We start from the raw sequence: 20848 nt of genomic DNA, 5'->3' as shown, positions 1-20848 counted from the left end.
AAGGAAAATCTCAAACTTTGAATTGCTTGTGTAGATGTCACTAGAAAGCAACGGGAAACTACTAGTGGAAGCTCGATACAACGTCGATTCCCTAGAATAATCGCAGTGGCAATAGGCATACGCCTCACCCTGTTAGGGTACCACAAAAATGCGATTTCCAATGTCCTGTAAAGGATAAGGAACCACGACGACGACGAGAACAATATCAATGAGAAGCATTTTTGCGTAAAAATTCTTATTTTTGGACTTATACGCCATAAACCAAATTGTAAGGGGGGCTTAGGGTCCACAAAAAGAGGGAAGCGTACATCGGATGTACCCGGACACCTAAAATTCGTTTTCAGAGTATCAAAAAACCCCCGTATACCAAAATTCAGCTTCAAGTGAAACTTTTTATTATGGTGTCTTATCCGTTGAACTCGGAGGGGGTCGGGGCGGGGAAAGGAATCTGTTGAGTACCTAGACCTACTGACCCTTGTTAGGGATCGTGGCGTTATTGAATACATTTTTCATGCATAAAAAATGGAATACGAACCATCTCAATTACGTATTTTGGAAATTTTTCCGAACACCCCTACTTTGAGTGACCATAGGTCCACCCCCCTTGGGGTTGGAAACTTCGCTGACCCCTCATTCGACGCAGAACTTAGAGAAGAACAAAATCGATAAATAAGAAGCATTTTTGCATAAAAATGCATATTTTCGGAGTAATACGCCAAAAACCAAATTTGGGGGGCTTAGAGTCCACAAAAAAGGGGGAAGCGTACACTGGATTCACCCGGACACCCAAAGTTTGTATTCAGCGTATCAAAAAACCCCCGTAAGATATACCAAAATTCATCTTGTTATAAAACTTTTCTTTAGGGAATGCTAATTTTCCTGGACTATGATAAGTGTGCGATTGCATTAGGAAAATGTTCAGCAAGGTTAGGTTACAGCAAATTTTTTGGAACAATTTCGAAAAATGTACCACAAAGTCTAATCAGATAAAGTACGATATTTTCGAAATTTTGAAAAAAAAACTTGTAAAACAATTTTGTGCAGCTTTGAAAAAATCAGGATTCGTTTATCGCAATCAACAAAAGAATGCAATTCTTTCCAAAATCGAAAAAAAAAAATTTTGTTTTTCAAAATTGAAAAATACACTCGTTTTAAAATTACAAAAATTCCATTTCCCCCAAAATATCGCATAAAAGCAAGCTTTTCTGATGAAATTGCAAAAGTGCAGTATTTTTAGTCAGCGTTAGAAATAAAAAGTGCCAATTAATTCTGCGCGCTTTTCTGCATAACATTTTCAAAAAACTAATTCAGGGGTTCCCAAACTTGTTCGTAATGTGTACTTTGAGGCATTTCTTCACTATACATTCAACAGCATCTTGCAAATATGTACATACATTAGTGATTGCTCAAAAATTAAGTCGACAGAGCAGAGACCTTCGTAAGAATTCAGTTGAAACTTACTTGCGATCAGAAAACATTTTTGCTTCGGAGTAGCGATTTCGAGACTTTTAGGGTTCTAATGAAAAGTAGAAAATTTGCGAATCGCTAATGTTTAGCTGATAAATTCGTTTTTTGAAAATATTTTTGCAATATTCCGCATACAGGGTGTCTACTAAATCCAAAAAACAAAATTTCGTACCTCTTTCGTACTTTTATCGTATTTTTTTCGTACAATATATTTTTAATAATCATACTTTGCATCTACATGGAGGGGAGGGGGTGTATCATGTCATTTCGGCCACAAAAATCAAAATTTGAACGTGCTGAGCAGTGCGATCTGGGCCGTCAAGAGCCAATGCGAGACCGAAACGAATATAATTTGCACATTGAGGTCTTTTGAGAAGAGGAGGGGTTTGATTGAAAATTGGTCAACAGAAATAGGGAAAAAATACCCATTTTGCTGATTGATGTCATAATCATAAGACTTCAAAAATTTTCACTTTCTGTTTTGAATTTTTGGGGGCTCAAATGTGATTTTTTTTCCTATTTTAAAAGAAGAAAAAAAATTTGAAAATTTGATTTCAAAAGACTTGAAAACGACACTTTGAAAAAAAAAGTAAAGGCCCGAGCAAAGCGAGGGCAAAAACTTTGGAAAATTCGTATTTGGAAAGAGCTAGGTATAAAAAAAACAATGTTTTTTAATGCAGAGTTCGTTTTTTGATTTTTAAAATTTTTGAATTGGAAAGATTTTTCTAGGATGTGAATTTTGATTTTTTTTTTAAAAGTCAGAGAACAGGCGCCAGTGAAAGTGAAAACTATTGAAAAAATGTATTTCGAGAAGTATGTGAGAATTTTATTTTTTCACTTTGAAACCAGACATAAAAATTGAATACTTTTTCAAGAATTTCAATTTTTAAAAAGAAAAGAAAAAAATACCAATCCCGAGCGAAGCGAGGGAAAAATTTTTGAAAAAATAAGAATTTTGAGGATATATTGGTGATTTTGTCGGCAGGCAAATTAAGAATGAAATCCTTTCAAAATTTCGTACAAATTTCGTAAATTTCGTACATTTTTGACGTTTTTTCGTACTTTTTTGGGTCATTTTCAAATTTCGTGCTTTTTTCGTAAATTCGTACTTTTTTCGTGCTGTAGACACCCTGGCATAGATTAAGCAAAAACATCGAAAGATACCAATTCTTCAACTGGGGAAATATTTTGGAACGCAATGGTGCCAATTTTTTAGTCATTATTAGAAAATGTCAAATAATTTTCATAATTTTTTGGCCATTATTTTTCGTAAATTTTTAAAATTGACCGAAATGATCCGAAAATTGGCACGACTTTGTTCCAAAATATTTCCTCACTTTCAGGAATGACATCAAAATACCCTACCCAATTGACCAAATCACAAAAAAGTTGAGCTTTCAAAGAAAAATCATGTTGAAAAATGAAAGTTTTGAAAAAGCTCAAATCCTTCATTTCCAACAAAACGAATGAATATAAATAGAATTTGTTTCTTTCAAAAATAATTCAACAACACGAGTAAAAAACATAAACCAAAAGCCATTTTGAAAATTATTTTTAAAAAATTGATAAGGAAAACAATCGTAATAACGGTAGTAACAGAGGTCAGCTAGCAGTTCACAAGTTGAGCATAAATAAAAACTTGGTAAAAGAAATAGCTTTGACCAAAAACTGAAAAAAAAAATTTGCTACTAAAGAGAGGATTTTTCGTCGAGTCAAAAAATCTTGTCGGAAATCTGACCGAAATATGACACAAAATTTGGCGGAATTGCGAACTTTGTCGTGGAAGTAACTAATACGAGTGATAAAAACATTTTTGATTTGAAGCAAGAAATGTAGCATAGATTTTTTTTTCATTTTGGAAAAAAATTAGTATTTTCCACTTAATTAGATGTTGAAATATGAAGATGAACATTAAGAGAAATAGAAAAAAAAATCCATTGCATAAACGAAATGACAGACTGAACTCGCAGATGAATTTGTATTTTTGTACACTTTTTTCACTATTTCTCTTCATGTTCATCTTCATTTTCCAACATCTGATCAAATGATGAAATACTCCTTTTCTTAAAAAATGAAAAAAAATTCCATGCCACACCTCGTGCTTCAATAATTCACAGCAAAAATGTTTGTATTATTATAGTTACCCCCCCCCCCCCACAAAGCTCCCTATTTCGCCAAATTTTGTGTTATATTGTTTTTTCAATTTACTAGACAAGAAATTGCTTTTACTAAGTTTTTATTTTCTTCTCAACTTGGAAGATGCCAGATAACCTTTTTTACTATCGGTATTAGGGCCCTACGATTTTTTTCCTTCATTAATTTTTCAAAAATATTTTCAAAAAGTGCTTCTGGTTTATGTTTTTTACTCGTGTTGTTGAATTATTTTTGAAAAAAAAATCCAATTTATATTAATTTATTTCGTTGGAAATAAAGGATTTGAGCTTTTACAAAACACTCATTTTCCAACATGACTTTTCTTTGAAAGCTCGCAACTTTTCTGCGATTTGGTCGATTGGGCAGGATATCCTATTACACCCATTGAAGGAAATTGTTTTCCCAACATTGGCCCCTATAGAACCTCCAAAGGGATATTCGAGAAGAAAACATTTTCAAATCACGAATTTATCCAAAAATGAGCGATTTGCACATTTTTAACTGCTGAGTATAACTCTAAAGTGGTCTTGGATGTTGACAGCAATAGCGTAGATCGACGCAGAATCGTAAATACTTTCATTTGAGAGCCCATTTCTTCTCTCCAGGAGCACCTCTAGAGTTGAAAATTTTTCGATCAACTTTCAACACGAAAAGGAAGATTTGTGCTGAATTTGATCAGGTGTTTGACATTTCAATGCTATTATGGGAACTACTGCTATTATTTGCCTTTTTTACGTCACAATTTCAGAAAAATGCTGTTTTTTTTTCAAAATTCCAAAAAAACGTGTTTTTTCAGATTTTTTAATTTTTTTTCTTCAAAGATGAAAAAAATCCTCATTATTTGCCAAAATTGCATAAAAACCGGATGTTTTGTCAAAATTGAAAAAAATACCCAACATTTTGAAAAACATTATTTTTTTAAAAATTGAGAGATTTCAACAAAGAAGGATCTCACTATCTATTTTAATTTATTTTTTCTTTGTATTGTGTTTTTAGCTGGAGAACTCGGGCGATCCTTTCGAGTTCAAAAATCCGCAACAGCTTTCGTACTGGACTTGCGTTTACTTTTTAATCGTTACCATGTCTACCGTAGGTTACGGTGATGTTTATTGTCAGACTATTTTAGGCCGTACATTCCTTGTTTTTTTCCTACTAGTTGGTTTGGTAAGTACTATCGAATATTCGTATACTTATAATAAATTATTTACTCATCGTCAGCGGTATCAATCACCTACCATTATAAGTACTCGTAGGTTTCTACAGCCTGCTCAGAAATTTTGAGCATCCTTCAATAAATTTTTTTACTTGGAAATTCAACCGATATTCGTGAAAATAAATCATTTTTTCACGACTTTCGGGCAGTTCCAGAGAACTTATTGGATTACTTTGTCAAGTTTCTACATTTTTTGCCATTCAAATTGAAAAAAAAAACTGGAACTTTTTACTGATAAAATCCGTACAAATGGTCTTATGGATGAAAACGTGCTAGAATTGTTAATAATGAAATTCGTATACCGAATAAGCTATTTCGCCTCGACTGGGCTGGCTGGTATTAAATTCAAACACGAATATTTTTTCGAACCGTTGTAGTCGACGATGACCGACAAACGGTATAACATAGGTCTAGATACGAATGAGTTTTTGCCCGAAATATGGCATCCGCAAACGCTCACAATTAAAAATACCCATCCTAATGGAGTAAAAATTGGAATAAAAAATTCGCCTCGACCGTTTTCCTTAATTAAATTTTTTCTTGGCAGTTATTCGAGTTTAGAATGCCGACGTGACGTGGCGTGGCGGTTCGAGTTCCGAGTTCGCTCGGAATGTAAATTGAAATTTCGCTACGTCGCGTCTCGGGCCGTTGTCACCTGTGTTGGTAGGCAGGTAGTAGGTACTTCACTAGATAGGTAATTATAATATGGTGAAATGCAATTTTATTCGATCGATTAAAATTTTCGAAAATTTGTTTGCAGGCAATTTTTGCGAGTTGTATTCCAGAAATTATCGATTTAATTGGCACTAGGCCAAAATACGGTGGAACGCTGAAAAACGAACGTGGTAGAAGGTGAGTTAACGATCAAGAAGCTCGATGAATTTTCGGATTTCATTTTGTACATACATACGTAATAATAACTAAGCTCATTGCTCGGTAATTATGTGCTAATGGTGTACCCCCCTTTTTGACGATTTATGCAGGCATATTGTCGTCTGTGGCCATATTACGTACGAGTCGGTTTCACATTTCTTAAAAGACTTTTTGCACGAAGATAGAGAAGATGTAGACGTCGAAGTAGTATTTTTACACAGGTAAATACCAACTTACAAGTTTTCGTATGAAATATGGTACTCGATCGTACGATTAGGCATATGCATACACAATCATCATACTTAGGTACTCGTAAACTTACTTAGGAGGTAATAGCTAATAGGAATTAGGTACATATTAGGTATAGGTACGTACATTAATAATATTTACTTCGAGTAGGTAGTTACTTAGTTAGCAGTAGCTTAAGCTATGCAAAATTTCAATCGTAATGTCAGTCTCAGCAGTGGCTTATGTGTACGGTGCATGGCGCCCATTTTGAAAATTTTTATACCACAAGATATTTTGATCAATACACACGTACGCCACTGCAAATTTTACTTATATTTCGATAGATTTATACTCGTACAGTTAATTCGCTTTCGAATACAGATGTAGGTATAGGTATGGGTATGAGGGTACAATACATAGAAATACACATGTACATTGCATACATTAGTTACGTACGAGAAATACAAGCGTATAGGTATGTATCATACTCGTCGTCATCCTATGAGGGTTCGTATAGCCTCCGGTTATTCGTAGATTATCAACTTTTTCCATGAAAATTTGAGCGTTGAAAATTACCAGAAATCCATTAGCATTTGTCAAAATTTGACGAAATTGGCATAAATTGCATGAAACGTTGTTAAGACATGCAAGAAAAAAAAAGGCTTAAAAACATCCATCAGTATAAAAACAGTAAAAATTTCGAAAAACTGAGGAAATTTCAGCAAAATTTGGCAACATTGCAAAATGTACATATAACTCGAATATTACGTTTTCAAAAAGAAAAGAAAGATATACAAACAGCCCTATTTTTTTCGGTTAGTTGGAGGCGATTGAAGATGAAATGATTGATTCCTGGCGCAGAACCCCTTTACTTCTGTATACGAAACTTCTCATCATAGCCTACAGTTACCTGTAGACCACCAATCAAATATCCATTACTAAATATACTTTATCAATTTCCAATCGGGACCGTACACGCTGGTTTTTGGGTTATCAATTTTTTTTTTTTTGAATCAGTGATATCCATTTTGGCAATGCTTTGGGGCAAAAAATTGTCTGCTTCACGGATTCACGCAACATTGCGTATTTAAAAAGGGTGGGGAAGGGAGGGGATGAAAAGGATTTGAGTGACGACGAGTATTAACATTACTAGCGAAATTTACGCTGATATTTGCGAGTTTACTAGATTTATTTTTTGATAATTTAGAACTTGAACCAGGGTTGCAATTGATTAAGTATATGAATCTATGATCTTGATCCTTTCCAAATAATCAGGGTCTTCAAAAAAGTGGTTCGTGACTGCAGATCACTTCAAAAATTGAAAACAATATAAAGCCAAAAATGAATGAAAAAAAAAACAAATAAAACCACTAAATGTTGATGCATGTTTTTTTATTTAGAAGGTGGAGGAGCTGAGGGGGGAGTAAAAGACGATTTTGTGTTCTGCAAGACATGTTCTTTCAATGACAAATTCAATCAGGACTCGTGCTCAATTTTTTCAAAACAAAAAACAACAATAACTTTGAATAAAAAGCTTGAAAAAAAACGGAAAATTAAAAAAAAAATGAAAAAAACAAAAAAGTTACGAAACGCGAGCAAAACATTTAAATACCCAAAAAAATCAAAAAACCGACAATTTCTAGCAATTTCGCTGAAAAAGCTCGCTTTTAGAAATCTTTGGAAACAAAGTGAGAATTTTTGCAATTTCTGGCAAAAAATCCGATTTCAAAAAGAACAGATTTTTAGCAATTTATGGGGAAAAAAGTTTAATCATCGAGCAATTCTTTCTGGGAAAAATCAAACTTTGACAGTATCGACAAAGAGCAGGACATATTTATTTGGGAATTATTGGCAATGAAGGGATATGTTCTTTTTTGCAATTCCTGGCAAAAAATCGGGTCTTGTGGATTATTCGTGTTTGAAAAAAAAAAAAAATGAAAATAAAATCTCTTATTTGTCAAGGAGCAAGAATTTATTCAACAAACAAAAATTTGAAAATTTTAGCAAAATTTAGTACCTAATCTTTGCATGTTTTTTTCGATAAAATTTGCAATTATTTACAATTTTTTCGAAAAGTGAGATTTTTTGCATTTCTGAAGTAAAAAAACGACACTTCATAGTTCTTGGCAAGTTTTGAAGAAAAAAAGCGAGACTGTTCAATCGCTAAAAACAAGCATTTTTGGCAAAAAAAAAAGCAAACCGAATGCAAGACTTCTAAACAATTGTGAAAAAAAATATATATTTTGTAAAGAAAAAAACGAGAACTTTTGTGAAAATATAAAAAAGCGAGAATTTTTAGCAATAAGCAGGATTTTTTGGAGATGCTTGGCAAAAAAAAAATGATAGGTACCTGGTTACTTTTTTTACAATTGAAATTTTACTATTGAAAAGCAACACTTTTTCGCATTTTTTGGCAAAGCAACGACAAAATTTTCAGCAAAAAACAATATATTTGGCAATTTCGAAAATGAAAAAAAGAATTTTTGATTTTGGGCAAAAAGCAAGGGTTTGACAATAATTCTAGCAAAAGGCAGAGCATTTTAACCGTACCGCTGAAAATTCAAAGTAGCCAATTGGAAAAGAATAAAAAAGCGTATACTTTCGCAAATGATTCATTTACTTATGTATTGATTTTTTTTCAAGGTAAAAGAATAAAAAAATCGAATTTTTTTTCTTAATAAAAGTAATTTTGTTGATCAAAATGCAGAAAAAGTGATAAAAAGTCACTTTATCAACATTAGCAACTGAGTAAGAAAGTCGAGCAACAAATTAGGTAGGTACATCTACATAGGTACAGCTTATTGAGGATGTTGGTTTTACTATGAGCATAGAATTGACGGTTTTACCAAAAAAAAAAAAATCACAAAAATGAGAAGGGATAGGTATGAGTATGAAATTCAAAATTCGACGAAAATGATGGCAAGGGAGAACAATATTATAGTGAAAATAATGACTCACATTCAAGAATGGGTACCTTTGGAAATCTCACTTAATGACATTGTTGAATCGATTTTTGAAAATTGTTGGTTTCGTACACTTCTTTTGTGAACCGAAATTCCAATTTTTCACGAGTAAAACTCTGGTCAAGCCTGGCTGAATTTTTCATCGAGATCACTGTGGATTCAGGGGTGGTGGTCACAGAATAGATGAACAATAATTATTTTTCTCTTTGCTTGGAAATTGATCCGAAAACGTGAACAGATGATTCGCTCAAAAATTCTCTGTGATCTGCGATCCAAATCATTTTCTATCGTGATCCGTTGCGACCCTGGCGCAAGATATTCGTAGTAATGGGAACCTATACACATAGGATATTTAGAGGTATAGGTATTTAAGCCTATGCAGTAGTTACATTCAACTAGCTAGATTTACTCGATACCTAATCAAATCGAAATAGCCAAACCTGTACCTACATTTTGTACATCTGCGATTCGCTTCATCAGTTTCAAATGCTCTAATAATCTCTACGTAGGTACTAGGTACCTTTAATTTACTTTGTAGTTATCAACAATTAGTACTTACATAAATTAGTTTTACGTATAATTTGTAGGTACGCTGCGATACCTTCGTATTTAGGTACGATTAAGTATACCTAATTTTACAACGATACTTATTTATTTATTACAGTGCAGAAATGTGTATTTTTAACCCTTTTTTTGTGTGTGTTCTTTTGTCCTTGCGTGTTAACGATCGGGCATGATTTACTTAAAGGTACCTACCTATTCGTTTGTACGGGTAAAAAATAATAATAAATTAAAAAAGAAAAAAAAAGGAGAACTACTTAAAGCGATAAAAAGTGAAATTTTTCAAATCCAAATGGGTGCCCGATCGTTGTACGCGCACGTTTCCAATTTGCATAAACTCGACTATTTTGAAACCGTTTCTATTCAGTACCTATTTTATTTAGGAGAAATTCTAGCAAAAATTAGTATCAGTTTTCAAACTGTTATGAAATGGTTTATAGATGGTTTTGAAACGAAATAACGTAAACAATGAATAATTTGTTTCAAAACGGGTTCAAAACTGCGAATTTTCTCTCGCTGGAAACGGTTTCATTACAGTCTCACTTTGCAAATCAGAAATTGAGCTTGACTGACTGCTCGTTGATTATTTCAGAAAAGAGCCTGATTTAGAATTAGAGGGTCTTTTGAAACGGCACTACACTACTGTCGAGTTTTTTCAGGGGACAATGATGAATGCGGTAGATTTAGAGAGAGTGAAGGTAAATTCAGCTTATTCTGATTCTCGCTCTTCCATGTATTATGGCTCTTTACTCGTAATTTTTCTCTCGCCTTGTACGTATACGTAACGTAGTCAGTAATCCGTATATTCCGTATTCCGTAGAAGATCTAGCAGAAATTAGTTATTCGTAAAATATACTCGTACGTTGGTCTATAGGTATCAATTAATTTTGGTACTCGTATTAATCGTAATTAAACGTCCGCGCCATACCACATTTATAGGTCTCGAATTTTTTCTTTTTTTTTTCATTTTTCGTTTCTGTATTTTATTGGTTTGTTTGAAATTTATTTACATACGTACTTAATTTTTTACTCGATTCGTTTTCATTCATTTCGTAGGTACGTAGGTAGAATTCATGTACACATCATTTATACACTTGACAATTTTCAATTTATCTTTTTTTACGATTTACATACCTACTTCGTCTCACCATACATTACATTATCTATTACATAATTCATTTTTCCCCTTCTTTTTGCGCTTGGAACAGGTGAGCGAAAGGGTGCACCTTACTTTGATTATTTGGAATTACATCCACCCCCCCCACACAACGTTGAAAAAATCGAAAAATTGGGGGGGGGGGAAATCGCATCATCAAAATTCTAGGTTTCTGCGTCACAATTTTTCTAAATAATCTTCTTTTCAAGAAAAAACTTTTGTTGGACTCCCAAATAATGTTATAGCTCTCTTGAATTGAGCCCTCAAAACTTTAGCAGGATTTTCAAGATTTTTTTTGTAGGAAATGTCAAAACGAACTTTTCTGCAATTTTTTCTAGGACTCCCTTACCATCTCCTACCATAATTCTTTTAATGGATAAAATCGGGGTTTTCAATCAAGTTTACACTTTTTACTTTTTTTTTGGAAAGTTTTGAAATGACCAACTTTTAACAATTCCCACCCATAAAAAAAATTTGAGAACTTCAGTGATTTAATCCAATGAAAGAAAAAAACATTCTTAATTCAGAGTTGGTAATTCAAAATCAAGAATTCGCACCTTTTTTTGTTTTTTTTTTCAATTCATTTTCAGTTTTTGATTTTTGAAAATTGAAGGAGCGAAATTCTTGGATATTTTTTCTATTTCATTCCAAGATTGAAATTTAAAAAAAAATCGTTTTTTTCATATATTTTTTTGAAAAAGGGAAGCTCCACTTTTTCATCAAGTAGAGAGGTCAAAAATACTTGACAATATTTCTAGTGCGAATAGACCAAATCTAAAGGTTAGAAAGTGAAAACACGTAATATTTCAAATTTTTGGATTTCTCAATATGTCAATACTCGACACTCGTACATTAGACCTACTTACCTACAAGTGAAATGAACTACCTACGAGTAGAAATGTACGTCATGTAAATAAATTATGAAATCAAACATCGAATGACGCGAAGTTTGCATCGACGAGGAGCAAATAGATTTTGTAAATTTGTGCTTGAACTGAAGTACCTACATATCGAAAAGATGGCGAAAGACGGTTATTTCGATTTCGCAGAAGCCGAATTCCATTACTTCTATTTCGAAGTTCGACCAATATAAAAGTACCAAATTGATCTCGTGAGTCGAAAATAATCCATCGTAGTACGTGGCAAATCTCAAAATCTTAGCTTCTTACAAATAATAGCCGAATGTTATCAAAATTTAGACTTCTATTCCAGTCAAAAATCGAAAAAATGAATTCAGGCTCGTGAAATTCGACTCGATGAAGTATGCGTTGGAATATCTCGATACTTCTCGGCTAACTATACGATCGGAATAGCTTTCTGATGGATGGATTATCGCGTGAAATCATCCAATTAATTAATCGCTCCGATTATCGCGTGCATACTGCATAATACAATGTTGCATTTCGCATAAATTTCACTCGATGACGCGAACCTCGATAGTGTGTACTCGTACTTGGACAAAATATCGTCACGTCACGTCACTTTCAGTTTCATTTTCATACCTATTTTGTGCATGCGTTAGCGTTTGCGTTCATAGACCCTTGCTGAATTTTGAAAATTGTATGTAGCTAAACCACTCTAGAGTCTAGGTATACTATAAATACTCGTACTACGCCCTACACCTCGTCTGCGTACCTACTTTACAGAAACATCAAAAGTAACAATTGTAACTATAAACGTCTACCTACTCATTGTACTGAACTTAATCATTTATGTACCTGTACCTACACTTATTATTCACCAGTACTTTACCGAGGTACTTACTTAATTGACTCACTATTTTCAATTTTTGTACATATATAATTACTAGGTTGTTGTGTAAGACGCTTTTTTACCCTCTGTAACCTTTTAGAAGAAAGATTTTATTGTAAATGCGCGCATGCGCACTTGCACCCTCGAGCATATAATTGCTTTCGGCGCTCAACATTCAGTACATTGTAAAGAAAATGGTCCTATCGATTTTCAACAAAATATGTAGTGTGTAACTACACTAACTATACTCGTACACTAGTTCATATATTCGTGTACATTACGCACTTACCTACTTACTTACGAGTACACAATTACATATTAGGTATTTATGATATTTGCTTATGTTTTTGCATTTTTGAAAATGAATGGGTGTGATGCATGCTGCTGTCACTATACGATAAAGGCCACATACCCTCAAAGAGGCCACTTCGGTGTCCAACTGGAGATATTTAAGACCCAAGGGAATTCAAAAATTCAAAAATGTTCTGGAGTGCGGTATTAGGGTGGTCCTTATTTTAGAAATTGGAATTTTCTCCCCCCACCACCAAAGTGGCGACCTCTGGTGAGAATATAATTCACTATTTTCTTTATTTTTTTTCATTTTTGAAAAACTTGGGCTGCGGTGGGCCCTCAAGTTTTCAAAAATTGTATAAAATACAAATTCACTGTAAAATTTTAAAATTTCAAGTTCTTTCATCTTCAAAAAGTCTCTTTTGAGTAAAATAAACTCTCATGACGATATTAGCCCTCTCCATTGAAAACCAATCTGACCCCCTAAAATAGCTGAAATTCAATGTAAAATACGAATTTCAGCAATTTCAGGAGACTGACTTGGTTTTCCAGGAATGGGGTAAATACATATCTTCATGAGAATTCATTTTACTCAAAAAATACTTTCTAAGTGTATAAAAAAATTGAAATTTTTTGAATTTTGAAAATTTTGCTTTGAAGTTAGAATAGATTCTTTCAAGTTGTTGAAAATTAAGAGGCACACCGCCGCAGCCTGAGTTTTTCGAAAATGGAAAGAATAAGAAAAGGGAATTATTTTCTCACCAGAGGTCACCACTTTGAGGGCTGGGAGCAGAAGAAATCATGAATTTTTTTTTGTCTTGTATTTAAGGACCACCCTAGTGCGGTATATACCAATTTTCTGCTATCCAAGTCGATTTGGTGACATTTTTTTGCTATTTTCATGTGGCTGCTTATGCTAGGTAACTTTTGGTTTTTTGACAATGTCAAACAGCCACTTTTGGAGAAAAAGACACGATTTTCAAAAATTAATTTCGGCTATAATTTTGATTTACTGTTTGGAAATAAGGTGTTCAAAAGATGTGAAATTCACCCTGCTTTCGATTGATATGACTTTCACAGAAATTCAATCAAACACTTCCCTGATATACTACACAATGCCTCTGCCTACACATGTATACCTAAATTCAACTTGTTCATATTGTGCACTGTTTTACTGTGGACCAGATCAGCATGAGCATTAGGATTGGGTTCAACATCGATTCTTGAACGCATCTAGGTCAAGAAGTTACTCGATAATCTTTTCTACTAGCGAAACTTTGGCGGTTATATTGACAGCACAGGTACCTAACATACGAGGTATTTCAGAGTGCAGAATGATGTGGTGGTGTGGGCGTCGATGGGAAATTGTTTATTTTCTTCAAGGTAGACGCTTGTTTGTTTGTTCGTTTTCGTTATTTTTCTACCTACTTCATAAATTTGACAGTCGAACAAAGCGTATCTAAAGAAGGACGCTCATCTAATGTCTGAATGTGTATCTGTGTGTCCTGTTGGATTAAGTGCATGCGAGGTAGCGACTGAATTCAGCTTCGTGTTCCTTATTGGAAGCAACCGCACATTATTTTTTATTACAGCTTATCTTGGGCTATTTAATTAGTGATGAAGTAGCCTTTACTATTATTTTCTCTGTAATATTCCATTTTACGATAGCATTCTCATCATTTTAAACACAGTCGTCATTATTAACATCATCATCCTCATGATTATCTTTATTATTACGTGTTATTCATTACCAGTAGTCGTAGATACTCGTATTAGTCATAAATATTGTTATTGGGTTTGGGTATCATCTATAATCAACCATTTTTATTTCAAATTCAGGTGCGATTGTACTTACAACTCTCACATGTTAAAATACAAATAAGTACCAAAAACATTGAAATCGCCAAAAATTGAATCAAATTGTACCTAATTGGCAGAAATTGCATGAAAAAATCTCCAACATTTGTCAAAATCACACACACAGATCAACTCAAAAATTGCCAAAAACCATCACAAATTGATGAATTTTTTAAAAATTTCACAGAACTTTGTAAAAATTGGATGAAACATTAATTTTATTAGAAATTGGTTCAATTTGAAATTTCCAGAAGCATGATCGTTGAGATGACTAGAGTAATAATCTGAAGAACGCATCAAAATGACAGATACAAATCTAATCACCAAATTGATGCAGGGCTCATAGTCATTTTTTCCAAGAAAAATTAACTTCAGTAATCGAAAATCTAAGTAAAACATAGAAATTATCTACCAAAAAACAAACATCAGACCTAGGGACGAGAATAGGTAAATGTCGGGAAAAGAGGGGAAAATTTTGAAAATTTTGAAAGCAGATAAAGAACATTGTATTTTGCTACATTTTTGTAAACTTTTGCCCTCACTTCCTTTGGACCTGTTTACTTTTTCTTCCACCTATAAATTTCTGAAAAATCATCACTCAGATTCTAAAATTTTGAAACCGAAAAATCAAACTTCAACCATAAAATTGAATAAGGAAAACAAAAATTAATGCAAAAACTCACCGAAACCTAGAAAATATTTCCAGCGCAGATAAATGACGGCTGACACAATCCGATGTTATTAAATGTAACACAACAAAAAAAACTTTCAAAATTATAAAAATTTACCGAAGAATCAGAATATGTATTAAAAAAATTTGAAGTGATCATAATTCGATCTCGGTGCAGGTCTATAAACGCAGTAAATACGTTAGGAGACACGAAGATGAGATTCGAAGCCTTCATAGATACTTCTCAGAGCTCGAATCTGGCATGATGTTTCTCAAATCGTAAAACTGTGGATACAGCCCAAAGCCATAGCGATGTGCTCGGCGCGTAAGACGGGTACATTTGAATGGGCTTCCTGCGTCCAATTTGTAGGAAAAAAAAATTATGAATGAGAAATTGGTAGGGCAACATACCACTTTTCGTCATTGTCAAACAAAATAATTCCGTACAACCTCTTCCAAGTAATATTTGGCTGTATTTTGACAACGAGAGGTGGCACTTTCAGTTATTTTTTTCTCATGGCCACGAACATTATGTAGGTATTAATTAAGTATAAAAATTGAGAAAAAAATTAACACCATTCTCCCGAAAGACACATTTGGAGATTCACTAGCATCCAAACACTTTCAAAAGCTTTCTAAGATGGAAAAATAATGTGGCTACCCTAGCTAAGATCACCCAACAGTGATGCACATCCGCCAAACTCACATCAACTAGTCACACACTTGTATGAGATTCGCATATAGATCATCTATAAATCAGGGTTAATTTGTCAGCAGTCATCTTTTTCGATGTTAAATACGAGAACAAATCGAAAGCCACGAATTTTCGACGAGCTCCGAGGGTCCGACGATACTGGGGTCGAAGGGGAACAAAATATAAAAAAAATATCGACCACAATCCGGCCTACGCCATGCTTTAAACTATATGCGAGGTGAAACGGGGAAATGAAGTCAACGACTCAAAAAACTATTTTGGAGTATCTTGTAATTCTGGTTCTTTTTCCAATTTGAATGAGGGGAACGATCCAAGGATTCGATCAACTCATCAACTGATTTACAAACCAGGATAAACAACTTCTCAATTAAATATTTTTCAAAAAAATGTCGTTCAAAAATTCGAACTCCATCAAAAAGTGACCAAAAACTGATCGTTAGTCCCATTTTCCTTATTCCAATCACATATTTCTGTCTAAAGGTACATATAACAAGACGTTACCGGGGCAGTACTGATGTAAGACACTCATCGAATATTCATATTCTCAATCTTCACATCGAAAATCAAGCAGAAACAAAAAAATTTGAAAAATGCAAAAATAAACCAAAAACACACGTCAAAAAATCATTACAAAAAAATAGCGCAATTTATAGTAAAATTTGTCAAAAAATGGCAGAGTCGAAAATCTATCAAAATCAGGCGTGAACGACCAAAAAAGCAATCCCAACAAAAGAAAAAAAATTAAGATTCCCTTGAAACCAACAAAATTTTAGAAAAATTTGACTAAAATGCATTCGAGAAAAAGTTCAGAAGGCGAAAAAAAATTACATTAGAACTGTCAAAAATTCATTTCAATCGTTAAAAAGTGCTCAAAAATGATGAAATTTCATCAAAACTTATCAAAAAATCCATGAAAAATAGTAGAAAGGAAATTTCATAAAAATTTGGCAAAAATGTAAGAAGAATTGTTGAAAACTGAGACAAAAGCTCTAAATTCACTAAGAAATTATCTACTATAAAGCGATGAAATTTCAATATTTGCCCCCCCCCCCTCCATCCAAACAAAAAACAAGAAAAATGTCCAAAATCTCGAAAAATCCTGTAAAAAACACCTAAAACGCAATAAAATTTCTGAAAATTACCCAAAAATGAAAATTTTCTATAAAAGTCTCCCAGAATGCAGAAAAAAAACTAAAAACACGTTGAAATGATTTAAAAACAATCAAAAGCGGAACTGAAATCGTTGAAAAATTGCAACAAAAAAAATAGTGTAGTGATAGTAAAACATGCCAAAAATTGACGAAAACATGTCGAAAACACATTAAAAAGATGAAGAAAAGCAACAAAAGGCAATAAATTATTTTTAAACAGTACCTTGCCAAAAATGCATTAATACACTAAAAAATTACGCGAAACCAAAATTTCAGAAAATGTACAAAAAAAAATGTTGAAAAGGATTTCAAAATGGAAATCATTGGCACGACATTGAATTATTTATCGAGAAAACGAGACTTAGGTATGGTATATTTTTTTTGGTGAAAAAAAATACACACAAAATTTTTGGGTAACTTCTGGTAAAACCAGAAACTATTGAAAAATGTTGGTAAAAAACGTTCAATTCTTTTAGTAAGCATTTAAGCAACTTGGCAAAAAGTAAAATATTCTGTCAATTTTTGTATCACGACTCAATTGGCTATTGAAAAATGAGTCAATTATCACGCGCATTCCACCCATATAAATCTATAGCTATACTTGATGCTCCACTGCAATTACTCACAACTCAAATTTGGCGATTTTTCGCTGATTTCGCAGTTGAATTTTATCGATACGATTCTTCAATCTTTTTACTTATAACCGACTTGTACTTGAAAGTTGAATGTGAAGTGCAGACAAGTAACGTTAACGGTAACAATAACAAACTATAACGAATATGGATAAACGTAGGTGGTGTACGCGTATCAGATCGCATGTGTAAATGTGCCACAGGCTATATGTACTTATCGTACGTTACGTAGAGGAATATTTCGTTTCATATTCGTAGCACTTTTGGGATATTTTCAGTCGTAGGCTACCTATTCGCCAAATATCTAATACCTATACCTACACATACGTAAACGTAATGCAATCGTTTACGTAGAACAACTTTATTCGATCAACAATTTGCTCAAAGCTGCAGGAGTTGCTGATACTTCCCTTCAATTCAGGGTTCTTTGGAGCACTAGCAGTCTTTTATAATTCAATTTGGGATGTGGCAAACACAGCTCTCAAGAAGTCTAATGATGGCAAAGTATAGGACTCTGGTTTCAAGCAAATTGTACCTGATAATGCATAAAACAAAATACATGTTATCATGAAGTACTGTGACTGTTCTAAATGTAAATAGCAAAACGTTTGCACTACGTGGGAAATATACGGTATAGGTATAGCCATATAGCCATAGGTACCATTTCTACTGTCATTTTTCGCTCGCATTTTTAGAATGTACCATTCTGCACTAAATTACTAATTAGGTACTCATACTCGTACTCGTAGTTGGTAGTTTTACGATTAAATTTACATACGTTAAAACTTACGTATTAAATACTTATACATTTTATTAGGTATGGTATACGTATTAATAACAAAAGTGAAATCATAGCGCTAGAATATACGATTAAAAATTATCGCTAGTCAATTATTATTTTTTATCGAGTAATTTTTTACAATTTTCTTTCTTTTATACTCGTACAGTTGTTGCTGGCTGTAGTTATTATTATTTGTACTGCTATACGCATTTTTTTTGTCCTTCTTTTATTTTCAAATACCTATACTGTTAGGAAACCGCCAGATTTGGAATTAGAAGGTCTTTTCAAGAGACATTTTACTACGGTAGAATTTTTCCAAGGATCGATTATGAATCCTATCGATCTGCAGAGAGTCAAAGTAAGCATTTTGGCATTAATTTTTTGCGCATCGTCGCCATACCTATCTAATTCTATACCTGTTGTTTTACAACCTCTACTCGTCGTTGTCGTCGTCGGTTAGTTACCTATCTATTTACTGACTTAATTAATTCGCACGATCGTAAACCAAACAAACCCATCGGGATTAGAAGGATTATTTGAAACTACCCATATGCTCCGGATCAATTTTTCAAAATTCATCTATTTAGGCCAGAAATGAAAAAAAAATAAAAACTGCTATGCAGGTCTGAATTCTGAGGTATGTTTTCGAAAATTGCTGAGGATGAGGGGGGGGGGGGGTGAAATACGATTCAATAACTCGACTAAGCTCCAACATCTGAAATTCTCAACAAAAAGTAACAACATCCAAGATGCCTCAGGACCAAAAATAACTCCAATAGAATGAGAGTGGGGAGATATGAAATTCAAAAATTTTAAAAAAATGATGACATCGAAGATGGATTTTTGTTTGTATTCCATTCATTTGATACCGACGCATTGAATGTGAAAATGTGGTAGTTCACAATATTTTGTAGCTGATTTCTGAGCGCGGCCGATGGCTTTTCACTTAGGTATTTACTTTTTAGTTGATCATTCAAAATATCCCACTACCCAGTAGGTGTAGGTACTCGTATTTTGTTAGTAGGTACTGTGTAAATACGTATGCGCATATTTTTTTAGCAAGTAATTCGCTTTTGTACTTGTATACAGTATATGTTATGTATTCTACGTACACGTGTCTTGTCCATATACATGTAGGCAATAATCTATTACCATACCTGACTGTATTATCTAGTCATTTCTCGAATCATCGTCTACCGCCGCGTCATCGCCATCGCCGCCGCCGTCGGTTGATTTTGGTTATCGGTATTACCATCCCCCCAATAATGTTTAACGTCTGACGCGATTTTTTTTTTTTTTGGTCGAAACGATGCACTACTATAACATGTAACTGGCGGTATGATACATTAGGGTGAATTGCGAAAAAAAATCGGTGGATTTTAATCAAATTCAGTGAAGACCTTTTCTAGTTTGGGTTGAAAGTTGCTCAGAAACAATGCTGGCTTCGAAGGTGCCTCTTGAGGGGTGAAATGGGTTTGCCAGGAGGGGTCATTTTAGAAGAAAACGTGGGAACCTGTCTTGGAAAAATTGCCCACGGTGTTTGAAATTCTGTGTCGACTTGGGCAATTGTTGTCAAAATCCAAGACCTCTTCAAAAGATCTACTGATTGACTGAAAATACCTTACTAATATAAGTACAAATCGCTCGAGTTTGAGAAAATTTGTGTTTTAAAAAAATTTTCTTGGCGTTTGCACTAATCAAGTATGCAAAAAAAAAAAAAAAAAACATTGAAAAATATAGTTTTTGAAACAGTGGAAATTTTGCAGAACGCAGTCGAGTCAATGAATTTTCCAGCTATCGTTGCCAATTTCAAAAAAATATAAAAAATGATCAAAAAACACATCAATTTGTTTGTGTTGTGGTTGTTGTTGTTGTTTTTTTGAAATGGGAAAGAATAATGTTTTGGCAATTTTCAAAACACACTTAAATCAAAATGAGCGATTCGCAAATTTTCAACCGCTCAGTAGAACCCTTGACATTCAAAGGCTCTCTAGATGTCCATGTTGGGGAAAAAATATTTTGAGGAGTGTCATAGGGTACCCTGCCCAATTGTCCAAACTACAAAAAAATTGAGCTTTCAAAGAAAAATGAATTTGGAAAATGAAAATTTTGGAAAAACTTAAATCTTTCATTTCCAGCAAAACAAAATATGGTAAATCGATGTTTTCTCAAAAATAACTCAACACCATCAGCAAAGAACAACATTAGTTGAAAGCACTTTTTGAAAACAGTTTTTAAGAAAATGATTAGAAAAAAATCATAATAACGATAGGAAAAAAGTCATCTGACATTTCCTAAATTGAGCAAAAATAAAAAATACTCAAGTAAAAGAAATATCTTTGTGCAAAAAATTAAGAAAACAAAAATCAAGGTCGCAAGAAAGA

General features: G+C 33.4%; 1 protein-coding gene across 1 annotated transcript in view; it reads left to right on the top strand.

Moving 5' to 3' along the window:
• Positions 1 to 20848, top strand: part of slo (calcium-activated potassium channel slo) — a 46314-nt gene that overhangs the window by 11650 nt on the left and 13816 nt on the right. The window contains exons 6-9 of the mRNA XM_065352030.1: positions 4618 to 4785; positions 5595 to 5686; positions 5818 to 5928; positions 18717 to 18822. Of these exons, the coding sequence (XP_065208102.1) occupies positions 4618 to 4785; positions 5595 to 5686; positions 5818 to 5928; positions 18717 to 18822 (477 nt within the window). The remainder of the gene's footprint in view (positions 1 to 4617; positions 4786 to 5594; positions 5687 to 5817; positions 5929 to 18716; positions 18823 to 20848) is intronic.

The sequence above is a fragment of the Planococcus citri genome, chromosome 2 (genome assembly GCF_950023065.1).
Source record: "Planococcus citri chromosome 2, ihPlaCitr1.1, whole genome shotgun sequence".
NCBI lineage: Eukaryota > Metazoa > Arthropoda > Insecta > Hemiptera > Pseudococcidae > Planococcus > Planococcus citri.
This window is presented reverse-complemented; position numbering and strand designations above follow the sequence as displayed.